General features: G+C 33.7%; 1 protein-coding gene across 3 annotated transcripts in view; it reads right to left on the bottom strand.

Annotated features, from left to right (window-relative positions):
* CSMD3 (CUB and Sushi multiple domains 3) overlaps positions 1 to 14,660 on the bottom strand; it is a 1,188,176-nt gene that overhangs the window by 248,693 nt on the left and 924,823 nt on the right. For all 3 annotated transcript variants that reach the window (XM_041769740.1, XM_041769741.1, XM_041769742.1), the window contains one exon: positions 7,941 to 8,135. In XM_041769740.1, the coding sequence (XP_041625674.1) occupies positions 7,941 to 8,135 (195 nt within the window). The remainder of the gene's footprint in view (positions 1 to 7,940; positions 8,136 to 14,660) is intronic.

Genomic DNA, 14,660 nt, shown 5'->3' with positions numbered 1-14,660 from the left:
GATGATACTCAGAAATAATTTACCACTAGGCCTTTGTTTTATGAATCTTTCATCTACATCCTTTAATTATATCACATATTTAAATGGCATCAAATGCTAAATGGCTCAGCATATTAGATTACATAATGTCTATATGCATTTATAATGCAATGGGACTCTAGACTTGTTTCAAATCTCAAAAAAAAAAAAAATTTTATAGACCTCAAGGACATTTGGAATAAGAGAATAGCCCAAGGCAAGTAATATCATTTAAGCAGAAGATCTGGAATAAAAGTTGAGTTATCTACTTCTTCATGCACTAAAGCAATATGATTTAATTAAAAGTAGGTCATATGAGGTTACTAATGAGAGATAACTGTAAAGTTGGAGAGCTATAATTATAAAATAAACTTTTTATTTTTTAGTTTGTTTGTTTTGAACTTTCTCATCAGTTGATAATGCAAAAGGGTTCTCCTTTTACGAGCTTTTATCATTCCACACAGAGTTGGAAGTTGAAAAATGAATGGTGCCAGATGAAAACTAGATGTCTAATCTTAGCACTCACGTGTATGTACTTTGGACAGACTTAGAGTTATCAGTGCCTGAGTTACTTAATCTTTTTTTCTCCCTGAAATCTAGGACTTACATTAGCATGAGAAAAACAAAGGGATTGAAAATAATGGTGCAGATGTTCCAAAGAACTAACACTGACTATATCTGTTAGGGTATTTGCATTCTTTGTAAAGTTCTGTTTCAAAGGAAATCCAAAAATGTATTTCAGATGAATATGTTCATTAATCATTGGTAGGAATACCTTCTCTTAATTCTCATATGTAGCTTGGAGGAAGAGTTCAGAATTAAGTGGAGAACCCAAAATATCACCACTTATTTTTGATGCCATGCATCCATTCATGAAACATTTAACCATTTGTGACATGCCATAATTGTTAGACTCCAGAGACACAAAAAGATCAATGCAAGGTCATTTGTAGAATTACTCAACCTACCTATAGGGCAGTGAGTAAGCCTGGACTCCAAAACATGACTGGTAGGCAACTATGACTTTGAGCAAGTAACTGAACCTGTCTTTGTGTCTTAGTTTCCTTATCTGTAAAGTGAGAATATCAGTAGTCCTTAATTCATGGAGTTGTAGTAAGGCATAAAATAAATGTGTACAAAACCTCAAACTGTTCTAAACACAGATAAGTTATTATCTTTTATCAGTCCTCTCTATGGGCTTGTCCTGTTGTGCTGCTTGAAATTCTGTCTACTTTCCCTGGTTTGCTCTAGCTTCTACATGTTTATAAATGTTCAACCCTAAGGGTGAAACACACCAGCTCCTTATGTCTTGTACCTCACCTGTTTCCTTCTTATTTATATATTTTTTTTTTCTTATTTATATTTTTAAGACTCAGTTCATGTGTCACTTTCATAAGGAAGACTTCCCCTATCTCTCTTTTGTAATTAGGTCAGGTGTACCTCCATGCTGTGCTCACAACACTCTGTTTTTATTTCTAGTAGTGAACCTTACCTGTCTTTATCTCATCTGATTATAAATTCTCTAAGGGCAAGAACCATATTGAATTCGTAGTTAGTGCAGGACCAGGCATATAATTGGTACTTTTGAATGCCTGAAAAAAAGGAATGTGTGATACCATCTGTTCTTGAAAATAATTGATTCTTTAACAGTACAAATATCTTTATTCTTAGGGTTTTATTATTATAATTAACTATCAATTGAATGCTCACTGTATGCCGTAGCATGGAAAAGATCAAGAAAACTGCAACGATCCAGTTATAAAAGAAATAAGTCATGGGAATGTAATGTAGAGTACAATGATATAGTTAATAATACTGTCTTGCATATTTGAAAGTTGCTAAGAGAGTAGATCTTAAAATTACTTATCATAAAAAAAAATATAAACTGTATGGATGTTAACTATACTTATTGTGGTGGTCACTTGACAATATATACAAATATAAAATCATTATGTTATATACCTAAAACAAATATAATGTTGTATGTCAATTATATATGTCAATTATACCTAGATTTAAAAAATATTGTATTAGTACTATGGCTAGTATTCTAAAATTTAATGATTTACCTTTCAAAGTTCTAAGGTTTTAAAATAACTGGGGCTCCACACACACCAGAGATATCTTTACAGAGGGTCTATTGCTTCAACTTTAGATATAGGATTCCATCCTAGAAGCTTTAGGGAGCAAGGGGCAGGTAAACGGGAATGTTTTTCTGTTAATTAGACAAGTGATCATATGCCTAAAGGAAATCTGAGAGCTTCATCAGAATGCTGGAGAAAAAGTATTCACACAGAAAGGATAGCAAGTGCAAAAGCCCTGAGGCAGAAATGTGCACGGGACTTTCAAGAAACATCTAGGCCTTTGTTGCCCAAAGAGTTTAGTAAAGAAGAATAGTAAAGAGGTCACAGTATATATAGGCAGATTAAATAGAACTTCGTATTATAAGATCTGTGGGGTCTCTTTGGATTTAGAAAGCCAATGGTGGATTTTGATATAATTTGATACATGTTTTTATATATATATTTTTTACTTTTTAAGAAGATTTTATTTACTTGTAAATATATTGTATATTTATTTAGAGAGAGTATGTGTGTGAGCAGGGAAAAGGTCAGAAGGAGAGAAAGAGAGAGAACCCCAGACTCTTGGGCTGAGTGCAGAGTCTGACACAGGGCTCAATGCCATGACCTAGAGAGCATGACCTGAGCCAAAATCAAGAATCAGATGCTCAACCAACTGAGCCACCCTCAAGCCCCAAACAGACATATGTTTGACAGATTACTTTGTTATGTTCCTAAGAGATTTTATCAGGAAACATGGGAAAGAGAAATCTAGCCAGGAAAGAGGCTAAGAGATAGCTGGCGCCCTACATCAGGGCAGCGGTGTGTTTACCTAAACAACTACAACGGCATTAGATAAAATAAATCAAGTAATGAATACTAAGGGAAAAATAGAGAATCTGTCACTATTTGTGTTTTGTTACCTTTACATAATATTGAGTCATTTTATGGATAAGAACAATAGGACTTCCACTTTAATCCAATGTGTCCCTAGATCATTAAAGTAACACAGAGTTCCAATAGATACTTTTCAAAGTGTGAAAAAAAGGAAGAGAAGAAATTATTTTCCAAACACACTTTTATTTTTTGATCACAAACTGAATTGCAGGTACGGATATTCTGTTCTGCTATCATTTAATACATGTGACATTCTCATGAGATAAACTGCAGGGTTTCTCATCACTGAGCAAGACTTACCACAGGATATTATCATTTTGGATCTACTTCTGACAAATACAATTTCCCAGTGTTCAACATAAGCTCTTGAAACTATTTTCTTCAGATTTAAAATGTACAAATCTAAAACCAAGATTTAAAAAAAAACTATCTTCTAAAACAGACAAACTTTGTAAATTCTTATGGTTCAGTTCAGGTTAAAAATATTTACGAAGAGTCTGCTTGTATAAATTAATGCGTTGAATGCTAAAAAGTTATATGCAGCCAAAGATTTTATGAGCTTCCAGAGTGAAATATTATAATAAAAAGCAAAATACCACATTTCAAGAGTTTACAAAGTATGGTCATGTTGCTGTTTACTTTTATGTAAAAAATAAAATAAAAAGCTTTCTGTATTTTGGCACTTAGAGATCATGGTCTAATTGCCAACTCCATATTTACACACTCTAAAGCAAAGGCTATCCGTCAGTCTAAATTTCCTGCCTATGTTCTCAGAGACAGTTGTTTTAAGAACTAAATTTTTTATCATTTTACTGCATGGTAAGACAAAATAAACAGTAGCAGATCCTGACAACCTAATTTTCAAAATTAATGAAATTTAAAATAGAGGCACACAAAAGTAATCTGGAATACTGAAGAGAAAGAGATATTACTAGAAGACTCAGCTAAGGAATAGCAGAATAGGGTGGGGGGTATAGAGCAGGTGATCATTGCTTTAAATCTTTAAATGGCAAATTATATTATATTATTTTCTTAGTTATCACATGTATACTTTACTTCGATAAAAAATGCAAAAAAATTTAACTTAATTAAAAATTTATCCTTATGAACAACAAATCCTCTGGCTCAATTGTACATGCTTTACCCACTAATTTTGGCTTTCAAAGTACTAAATTATTAAATCTGAAAGTCAGCCAATTCTGTATATTTTGGATTTCTGTATAATTACTATGAGGGAAAACAGATACATGTGAACCTGATCAAGAAACTAAAATATATTAAGCTCTCCTTAGTATGAGACAGTAACAGCTTCAGAACCAAATGTTTGTATTATTTATTTATTTTTTATATTTTATTTATTTATATTTTTATAGTAAGCTCTAGGCACAATATGGGACTTGAACTTATGACCCCAAGATTAAGAGTTGCATGTTCTACTAACTAAGTCAGTCAAGCGCCCTCAGAACCAAATGTTTTAAATAAGTTATTTGATATATTTCTCCTAACAACCTTACAAATTATACAATATTATCTCATGCTTAGATACACCAAACAAATTGTGTAAGGTCATGTAGCTGATTTTAGATTTTTTCTTTTGTTTTTAAATCATTGGTTATAGTTAAATATATTTGGTTCCAAAACATGGGCCTTTTTTTCCTGTCTCCTATACTAGAAATTATCAATTGTGGTCATAATTTTAACATGAATGTATCTTGATTTTTTGTATATCATAGATTCTTATGGAATAACTTTATTTTCCATAATATCTTGGCATTATGGGTAAAAGTCTAGTTGTATCCAACTCAATTGATAGTGAAGATTTTCTTTCTTAAGAAATTTTAAAAATACTAAATATTTGTGTTATTTTTAGGAGCGAATGTATATCCATTTATTAACATTAATAACAGATTTAATGTTAAAATGACAGAAAAATACTAGTTCCACTAAAAGATAACATGTAATGCAAAGTGCAATGCATGTTTCCAGTGCTGAGATTCTTTTTAGAACACTTTGAAAATAGGGACACCTGGGTGGCTCAGCGGTTGAGCATCTGCCTTTGGCTCAGGTCATGATCCTGGAGTCCTGGGAACAAGTCCCACATCGGGCTTCCTGCATGGAGCCTGCTTCTCCCCCTGCCTATGTCTTCACCTCTCTTTCTCTCTCTGTGCCTCTCATGAATAAATAAGTAAAATTTAAAAAAATCACGTGTATTAATATGCCAGTATTTACTGGTACATTTACTAGACCCTCTGTATGTATTGTGATTAATTGAATCTTCACAATAACTTATTGAGTTAAAAACAATTATCCAATTTTAGTGATCTAAAAATCAAGGTTTGGCTTGCAGATGATGTAGTAAGAGGAATTGAACCCAGGTCTACTCTTCCCTCTGCTTTGCCTGTAGATATGACTATTCAACCAACCTGAAATATACTTAATTAGGCTATAATTGATTCCATGAAATATTTTGGTTCAGAAGGACTATTTGTATATATTATGACATATTCCATGCTGAAATTAATATTTCTATGACCTATCAATATAGAAACCTATTGGAAAGAAACAGATTACTTTAGGCAAGGCATATTCTTAGTGAATGCATACTATACCCTGGTGCTGCTGTCTCTTTCAGTAAGTCATTGAAAAGCATATATTTAATACTTTACCCTGGTGATTAACACCTATCCTTTTGATCTATGGTTTTCTATGTCCTTTGGTTTTTTTCTGTCAGGATTTTGGTTATTTCTTGTTTGGCTCCTGGAAATTTTCCATGTTATTTTAATGAATTTTCTGGCTATATACAGATTTCTCTTTTGCATTGCTCTGAATTTTAAGACTATCATCCCTCTTTATCTTAGGCTTTCTATAAACTTTCCTGCCATCGATTATTTTTTTTTCTCTTTGGTATAATTAAGCCCAAAGTATATTTCTCCTTTTATTCCCTTTATCCTCTGACAGATGAAACCATCACTTCAAGAATTAACTGGCTGTTCTGTTATTAACAGAGAGATCATTTAATAGATATGTACCTTTTCTTTATTTCTTATTACAACATTTTGAAGTAAAGAATTTCAATTATCCCATTTTAGAGATGAGAGACTCTAGAGAAGTTAAATGGCCTGTGTAAGTCAGATAGCATACACATATATTCTAATATGCAAAAACATTATTAGGAAATTGAGGAAAAATTACTGTGTGTAACAGACACCAAAAATCCATAATTTTAATCATCATATCAAAATTGTTGCTTTTTTTCACTGAAATTCATAGTAAGAAACATACATTATTTCATTGCAAATATACACATACACATCTACATGTATATGTACACCCCCACACACACCACATGGGTATATTCATTGTATTTTACTTATCTCTTTCTATATAAAGCTGAGAATGTTCCACAAAATGATGTTTATCCTTACTATGTTCTTTGAATTATAATATTTTTCTCTTCTTTTTATGTATTTATCTTTTATTTTATTCAACATTATTGCAATTATTAAGATGCTGGTCATGACCCAGTGAATTGATTTTATGACTCACTGGTGGTGACCCATAGTTTGGAAAATTTGCCCTAGATGATATCATCTCATGTCAATTTTGTACAATGCTTTAGGATCATTCAGCTGACTAGGGAGTCTGTGGTAACTTTCCATAGTGATATCATTGTTTCTCTCTCCTTACTGAACCTTTTTTTTTTCCACTGTATATCCTCATAAAGTTGTATGCAAGCATATGATTTTTAACATGCAATATAATTTTATTTAATTATAAAATCCATTTTCAAAAGCTTGAAATAAAATTTCCCATGGTCTGCAATTGATCTATATACATTGCTTTATTTTAGAATGCTCTGTTTTTCATTAAAGTAATTTTTAAACCTCTGTGTTGGACTTTCTTTTTAACACTCAGACACGGATTTTGGAAAGGCCACAGGTCACTAGTTCCATGAAGTGGCAAACTGGTCCTTGTTTTGGAAAATCCTCCTGATATTTATCCAGAAATATATATTCATGAACCACCATCATCACAACCTGCTCCACTGTTAACTGAGGACTCCCACAGTGTTCACTGGATCAACTTTTCAAATTTCTGAATGGGCTATTCATTTACTGTGGCTAAATGTTTAGCAAATTCCACTCTCTATGTGAGGATGATGTCTTTGTTTCTGGTGCTCCTTAGGAACTTCCTTAATCTCAAAAACATTAAGTCTCTTCCCCTTGAATATATTTTTCCTGAAACATTTTCTAAGATCAACATTCTTTTCCTGGTTATGATCACTGTCAATTCCTGCATCAAACTGAATCTAATGCACTGGTCCATACCAACTCTAGCTGTGGTAAGTATGGCAACTTGCATATCTGATATTTTGTTTTGAAACTAACTTTAGGTCTTCCTCCATTTTACTGTGTCCTTGAGCCTTCCCCCTGCTGCTAGAGCTGCCTCAGAAGCTCTAACATGTCTGTCACTTTTAGGCAACCTTAATTTTGAGGAGAAATGTGTAGTTTGGATAAAGATTTATCACCAGTTCTTGATAATATTTAAGTCACTGCATTTCTCTATTTTGTTGAAATGTCACTTTCAGTGTGTTCATTCTTCATTTACTCAGCCAATATCTTCTGAGCACCTAATCTTTTCAGGCATACCTCTAAGTCTTGAACACAGAATAGAACAGGCAATACCCTTATGAAAGGGTAAGCTTGCCTACAATAATGCGTGCAGTGTGTTAGAGACACCCAGGAATATCAGCTCTTTGCCAAAACCATTTCTTTAATGAATCCAATTTAAAAATCCCTGATAAAAATCTCTGCATGGCTTGTATGTTAAGTGATTGGTTTTTAAAAATATAGAAATGGCTTTAAATATTTCCTGATTCTATCTAATAGTATAAACTCAGCAAAACAAAACAAAACAAACAAACAAAAAAAACAAAACAAAAAACAAAAAAACAATGTGTCTTACCGTGACAACTTGGTAAGGCTCTATTCCATCCAGGTCTTCCATCATCTCCCATGATACAAGTGAGCGTCGAATAACCTTGAAGAACATATCCAGCATCACAGTAATAGGTGACCGTTGACCCTAATTTATAATCCATTCCAAGTCTGGTACCATTCATTATATTGCCTGGATCAAAGCAGGATTCTCGAAGTTTTGCTGAAAAATAATGTTGATATAAAATGGATTGTTTTAAGATACTATTTTCTTTGAAACCTTTAATATTTCTTCATTTCTATTTCTAAACAGATGGAAAAGTACCGGCACCCTTTCTGCTCTGCTGGAGGGCTCAAAATACAAAGTAGCCCATAATCATATCTGACATTTTGCTAATTCATATTGAAAAGTAAGAGAATAAAAACTTCATTGGTTTCTTCATTAAGATTAGTATCTAATATATAGTCAAACATAGGGTTTTAGAATTTATTATCAATTATTATGTATTATCATCCATGCATAAATATTTCAAATGAATTATTGTGAAAAGAAGCAAGACTTTCTTAATTTAATATTGCTTTGTTTAAAAGCTCTTCACCCAAATAATGTAGACTCATTCCATGTGACTGAACCGAGAAATGATACTACTGTCTATGTTGAGCTCAGTTCATTTCACCACTGGGAGGAAGGCAAAAGATACTTTTCTCTACCCTGAAATCATTTTGTGTAATCTCTCTCCTCTAGACATCCCCCTCTTTCTATCAGAGGTCTGCCCATTATAAAATAGCAGCAAAATCTTTATGACATCCAAACAATGATCATTTGGGCTGAGAGTCTATGTTAAAGTCAGGTACTTTTAAAGCTAACACTAACAGACACGTTGAAAATTAAGTCCATTCACAACAAAGGAACTGTAAGTTTTCTGTGCATCCAGATAGTGAACTAAAGAGAGTGCCAGAACATTTTAAAAATGCGTAGAGAAACAGAAAGATCAGTTCATCCATTTTGGGGAATAAGCTCTAAAACAAATTGTTGTTAACAGATCTGGGCAATGCCTTAATATTTCCATTTTATCATTATTATTAGAGATTCCTTAAGAAATAGTACAAAAATATAAGGGCCATCACAGGTTCAGTATAACAAATGTGATTTTCTACATCAGAATTTATTTTATGTTAATGGGAAGCCAGGAGGTGGGTGTATCTCTGAGTATGACTCATGGGATCACTGAAATTTAAGTCAACAATATCTTACTGTTTGGCTATCATAGAAATTATTTTATTGTAATATATCCAACTCTGATTAATTACCACAGTGGAAATATATTTCTTCCATGCATAAAACTTTACAAAGTTCAAAGTACTTCAAGATTCACAGGAAATGAGAGAAATTCATGCTTTAGAAAGAACACAGATTTCTCCCAAATCAACTAAAGAGGAAATGACAGAATCAAACATTTAAGTGATTTCAATAAACTATCAGAGGAATGAAGTTCTGCTTTCTTTCCTTCCTTCTTTTTTTCCAATAAGTACGTAAGAGCCCACACTACCCAACAAACTCTGGAAATACAGCAGTGGATAATCAGAAAATATTCTGGCCAACATGGCATTTACAGTTTACTAATCATATTAAATAAATGCTTGTAACTGTAATGATTATGGAACAAGGAGAAGCATTCTGGAACCTTCCTGAAGAATTGACATCTAAGCTCGGCACTGAGAGAAAGGAGCAGACTAGGAAAAGAGAGATGAGTACTGCGAAGAGGACAAGTGTGCAAGTCGAATAAACCTGATACCTGAATTTCAATACAAAGCTAAATGACTTGTTCTTCTCCCAAGTGCACGTACACATGTGCACACACATGAAATGTGCACCGCACATATTGCATTCAGAATTCACAATAAAATTCATTTATCAATCCAACAAACCATATTTCTTCATTGGTAGTAAAATATTCACATGACACCATTTTCCAAAAAGAACCAGCAGTGTGAATACTAAATTTGGCTACTAAGAATGGGACTTTAGTGTTACAAGAGTTGGTTTGTATAGTTTTAAAAGGAAAACTGTACTTTGAGCCTTTCCTTAAGGAAGCAGGGAAACAAACATAACTTTTAGGTAGATCAGAAACCTAGCATTTATAGCTGGCCCTCGTGAAACTGAGAACAGTCTCTTAAAGGCAAAGAAAGAATTAAAATTACTGTTTAAAAGGATTTACCTCTTTGGCAAGTGTAACCACCTAATATTATCTTTGAAAAGTTTGCTGTTTCCTTCTTTAAAGTTTTCCCAGTAGTTTCAGTGACATATCAGTGAATCTATAGACAAATGCCCTACTTTTTGAGGAAAGGGAAACATGCTTCTGCAACAATTTTATATTGCTAGTCTCATTTTGAGAGGATTCATTTATCTCATTACTGTGTTCACATACTATGTCAAATCCTCAGTGAGTAGCTTTCTATGAACAATATTGTCCTTGTTTATTTCCAGATCTGCCACAGCAATTATCCGGAGATTTTGAAAACAGCTGGAGAATCCTTATGCAAAGGTCTAGGCAGTAGATGGAAAGGTGATTTGAGTTTTGAAAAAAATTGTGAGGCAGACAGGTTGATAGTATTCTATTTATGAATAATTAATTTTATTGCCTTCACAGTAGTGTGTCTACTGAAGATATCCTAGGCAAAAGACTCCCTTGCCTTATATCCTCCAAATAAAGCATGTAGGATGTAAGTACAAGCAATAAAGCTTATATCTTATCTATGTTTTTTTTAAAAAAAATTTACAAAACATTACTATTTAGAATTTTTCCACCAGCAACTTAAGTATCCTAAATTCTTATTTTAATGAAAAAAAAAAAAAAGAATTAGAAAGCCAAAAACTGTGCCTTGAAGAAGATTCAATTGGAAAAATTAAAGCTGTATCATGTTCTTGTTTTCATTTTATTCCTGAAAACAGACGTTGAGATTTTATATATTATATATACATATAAAATAAGTATATCTATAACTCTATGAAGTTTTTTGTCATATGTTGCACAAGACATAGTGATAATTATGCTTGTTGAATTCAATGTAATGATTGATTTACTAATATATTTTTTTTCTGGGAGAAAAAGAATTATAAATATTTTTATTGTTAAAGGAATTTTACTTCAAAATTTATTACTACATAGAGCTATAAGCTCATGAAGAGACCATTATTATGAATAATGTCAGTCTATGTATGCATAATGAGAAGTAGTTAAATGTTACTTTTGGTTTTGAAGGGTGACCAGAGTATATAATATCCAACTGCTTGTTATTTCCAGGATAGTGGACATCTGTGGTTGGGCATATACCAGCTAGCATGAGGTCAGCAACTAGGAACTAAACTCTCTTCAAGATGTATATGCATTATATTTCTTTCAAGTGATCATAATCATTCCCAAGAGGCCTTCCTATTGGAAGCGCAAGAGTTCACATAGGCCAGATGTCTGAGGGGATTTTTAGAGAATAAGTATAAGCCATGCATGTGTCTCTTTTATTTTAGAAAGTATTTTTGCAATGGAAATTAAATGATTGCCCTCAGAATACTTCAGGGTAATATTGAAATGTAATAAGTTGCTCTGTGTAAAAATATATATCTTAATTTAAATTGGTATATTAATTTAGAAAGTAATTTATGATACTTTTAAGGTTCTTAGAGCAGGTGGCTAACTTATACTGTATATAAACAGCTAGTAATAAGTCTTCCACTATATATATTGGTGTGCATAAATTCACATCCCCTGCCAGCTAAAGCACAGCTGCCAGGAGGTCCCCTTCAGTAGCACAAAGCTGTATTTATTTTCTCTCCATCAAAATCAATTTATTTTTTTTAAAGATTACAAATATTACTACTATATGAGTCACATTTGTATAAATGTTATAATTATGAATATTTAAGACATACTTATTAACATTATAATCTAAAATGGTCTTAATATTGAAATAATGCGGGATCCCTGGGTGGCGCAGCGGTTTGGCGCCTGCCTTTGGCCCAGGGCGCGATCCTGGAGACCCGGGATCGAATCCCACGTCGGGCTCCCGGTGCATGGAGCCTGCTTCTCCCTCCGCCTGTGTCTCTGCCTCTCTCTCTCTCTCTCTCTCTGTGACTATCATAAATAAATAAAAATTTAAAAAAAAATAACTAAAAAAAAAATAACTATGAAATAATGCAAATGAGAGTACTGTTTAAACTCTAAATATTTATTCAACTGTAAATGTGTTAAGACAGTATCTCATTGAAATTACAAGGAAGACTAAGCCTGATTTAAACTCTTCATGACACCGAGGTTCCTTCCACAGTTTGGCTATTGTGGACATTGCTGCTATAAACATTGGGGTGCAGGTGTCTCGGTCTTTCACTGCATCTGTGTTCATAGACAGATAAATGGATAAAGGAGCTGTGGTCAATGTATACAATGGAATATTACTCAGCCATTAGAAACGACAAATACCCACCATTTGCTTCGATGTGGGTGGAACTGGAGGGTATTATGCTGAGTGAAGTAAGTCAATTGGAGAAGGACAAACATCACATGGTTTCACTCGTAAGGGGAATATAAAAAAATTGTGAAAGGGATCATAGGGGAAAGGAGAGAAAATGAGTGAAAATATCAGTGAGGGTGACAAAACATGAGAGACTCCTAACTCTGGGAAACGAACAAGGGGTAGTGGAAGGGGAGGTGGGTGGGGTGATGGGGTGACTGGATGAAGGGCACTGAGGGGGGCACTTGACAGGATTAGCACTGGGTGTTATACTATATGTTTGCAAATCGAACTCTAATTAAAAAATTTACAAAAAAAAAACAAAAAAACAACTCTTCATGGAGACACTGTTTTAAAATTATCCAAACATTTCCTTCAGCCCCGAATGACTACTTCTCTTCTCTAGTTTCCTATTGTCTACAACATAAAAGCATATCCGCAGTTTGCTTTACATAGCATAAAGTGCGATTCTTTCCAGAACCTACGTTGGCAGGGTCGGCAGGGCTGTATTTTTGCAATGTTCAAATACAGCATTCGTTCATTGCACAACTACTGTGTATTTGCACACAAACGAAAATAAGATTCAATGTCTATCTTCAAGGGGGAAATGGAAAGATATGTAGGAATACAAATAATGGTAACTATACTCTGGTGTGAGCTCTAATAGAGGTAGGTGCTGCTTTTAAATAAAAAGCCTACTAAAAACATTATGTATTTAGAGTGCGTCAAGACTTAAAAGCTTTACTTTTTAGTGCCAACAGAACATGCTCAAGTGAAGGTATAGGACATATATTATAAATAATAAAGGAAAAGCTTTTTACTATCCAGGGCCTTCAATGCATATCTCAGGGTTTTTTTGGGGCGGTGCATATTTCATGAAAATTCTGAAATGTCTCTCTATGGCAGAAATAGACATAAGGAACACTTTATTAGTTTAAGAAACCAGAGAATGAAAGAGGTAACATCTTTCAAAATAAGAATAGGAAATAAAGAGGCTGATGAAAAAAATATACCCAGGCAACTTTGAAGTGGGGAATGGAACTTCCCTATGGATGAGAGTTATGAGGACTAGTCCAGAGAATTAATTAGGTTGGATTTAGGGAGTGTCAGGAACTTGAAGTTGGTATAAACATCAGAAAGAAATGTTATCCAGAGTATAAAAATAAGACTTCGTGAAATTGTGTGTAAGTAGGTATTGGTTTAACAGCTGAGTATTGTGGGGACTTATTGCCGGATTCAGGGAGAAAGACCGAAGTTTATGGCATGATTATATATTTCTCTGTGTTTGTACTTTTTTCTACTTTTATTTGCCTTTATTCTTAGTAGCCATAATAATTTTATTAATTTAATCATCTGATCCTTAGTCTTATCATATGTAGAACAAGGGTAATAATACTTATCACCTAATTCTGTTAGTTCGGTATTTTTGTTGCATTTATAAGTCTGCTCACAGGAAGGATAGAGATGATTCATTAAAAAGAGCTAATAGGGACGCCTGGGTGGCTCAGCGGTTGAGCGTCTGCCTTCAGCTCAGGGCATGATGCTGGAGCTCCAGGATCGAGTCTTACATCGTCCCACATTGGGCTCCCTATGAGGAGCCTGCTTCTCCCTCTGCCTGTGTCTCTGCCTCTCTCTGTGTCTCTCATGAATAAATAAATAAAATCTTAAAAAAAAAGAGCTGATCATTGTACCTAGAATAGAGTAGATACATAATGAATAATTTTATCTTTTAAAAACTTGTGTTTGTGGCCTTTTTCCTAAGGCAGCATAAATCTTAGATTTTTGGAAATAATGGTTCATGGAGATGGATCAACCTGGGAAATAGGAATGCACCTACCGTGAGCTAAGAAAGATGGAGAGTAGCTTTTATATCAAGTGCTTAACTACATGGATTTAGGAATGGCTACTTGGAATGTTAGGTAGAGAAAAGATTGTGAAGTCAATTCTAGCTTCCACAAGACATAATGCTGGAATCCATTAGTACCATTTGCCCTGAGAATGGTAGAATTCGTGGGATTTTCCCTGTATCTTTTCTCCTAGTGATCTCTGGAAATGTTTTACAATAGGACCTAGCTTTACTGACTTGCTTACAGTTTTCTTTCCTTTCTTTCCTCCCTTCATTCCCTCTCCTCTCCTCTTCTCTCCTCTCCTTTCCTTTCCTTGGTTGTTTTTTGTTTTTTTTTTTGTTTTTTTGTTTTCCCTTTAAACTAGGTCTTATTTACAAGCCTGTTAGCTTGTAGAT

The sequence above is a fragment of the Vulpes lagopus genome, chromosome 9 (genome assembly GCF_018345385.1).
Source record: "Vulpes lagopus strain Blue_001 chromosome 9, ASM1834538v1, whole genome shotgun sequence".
Taxonomy (NCBI): Eukaryota; Metazoa; Chordata; class Mammalia; order Carnivora; family Canidae; genus Vulpes; species Vulpes lagopus.
This window is presented reverse-complemented; position numbering and strand designations above follow the sequence as displayed.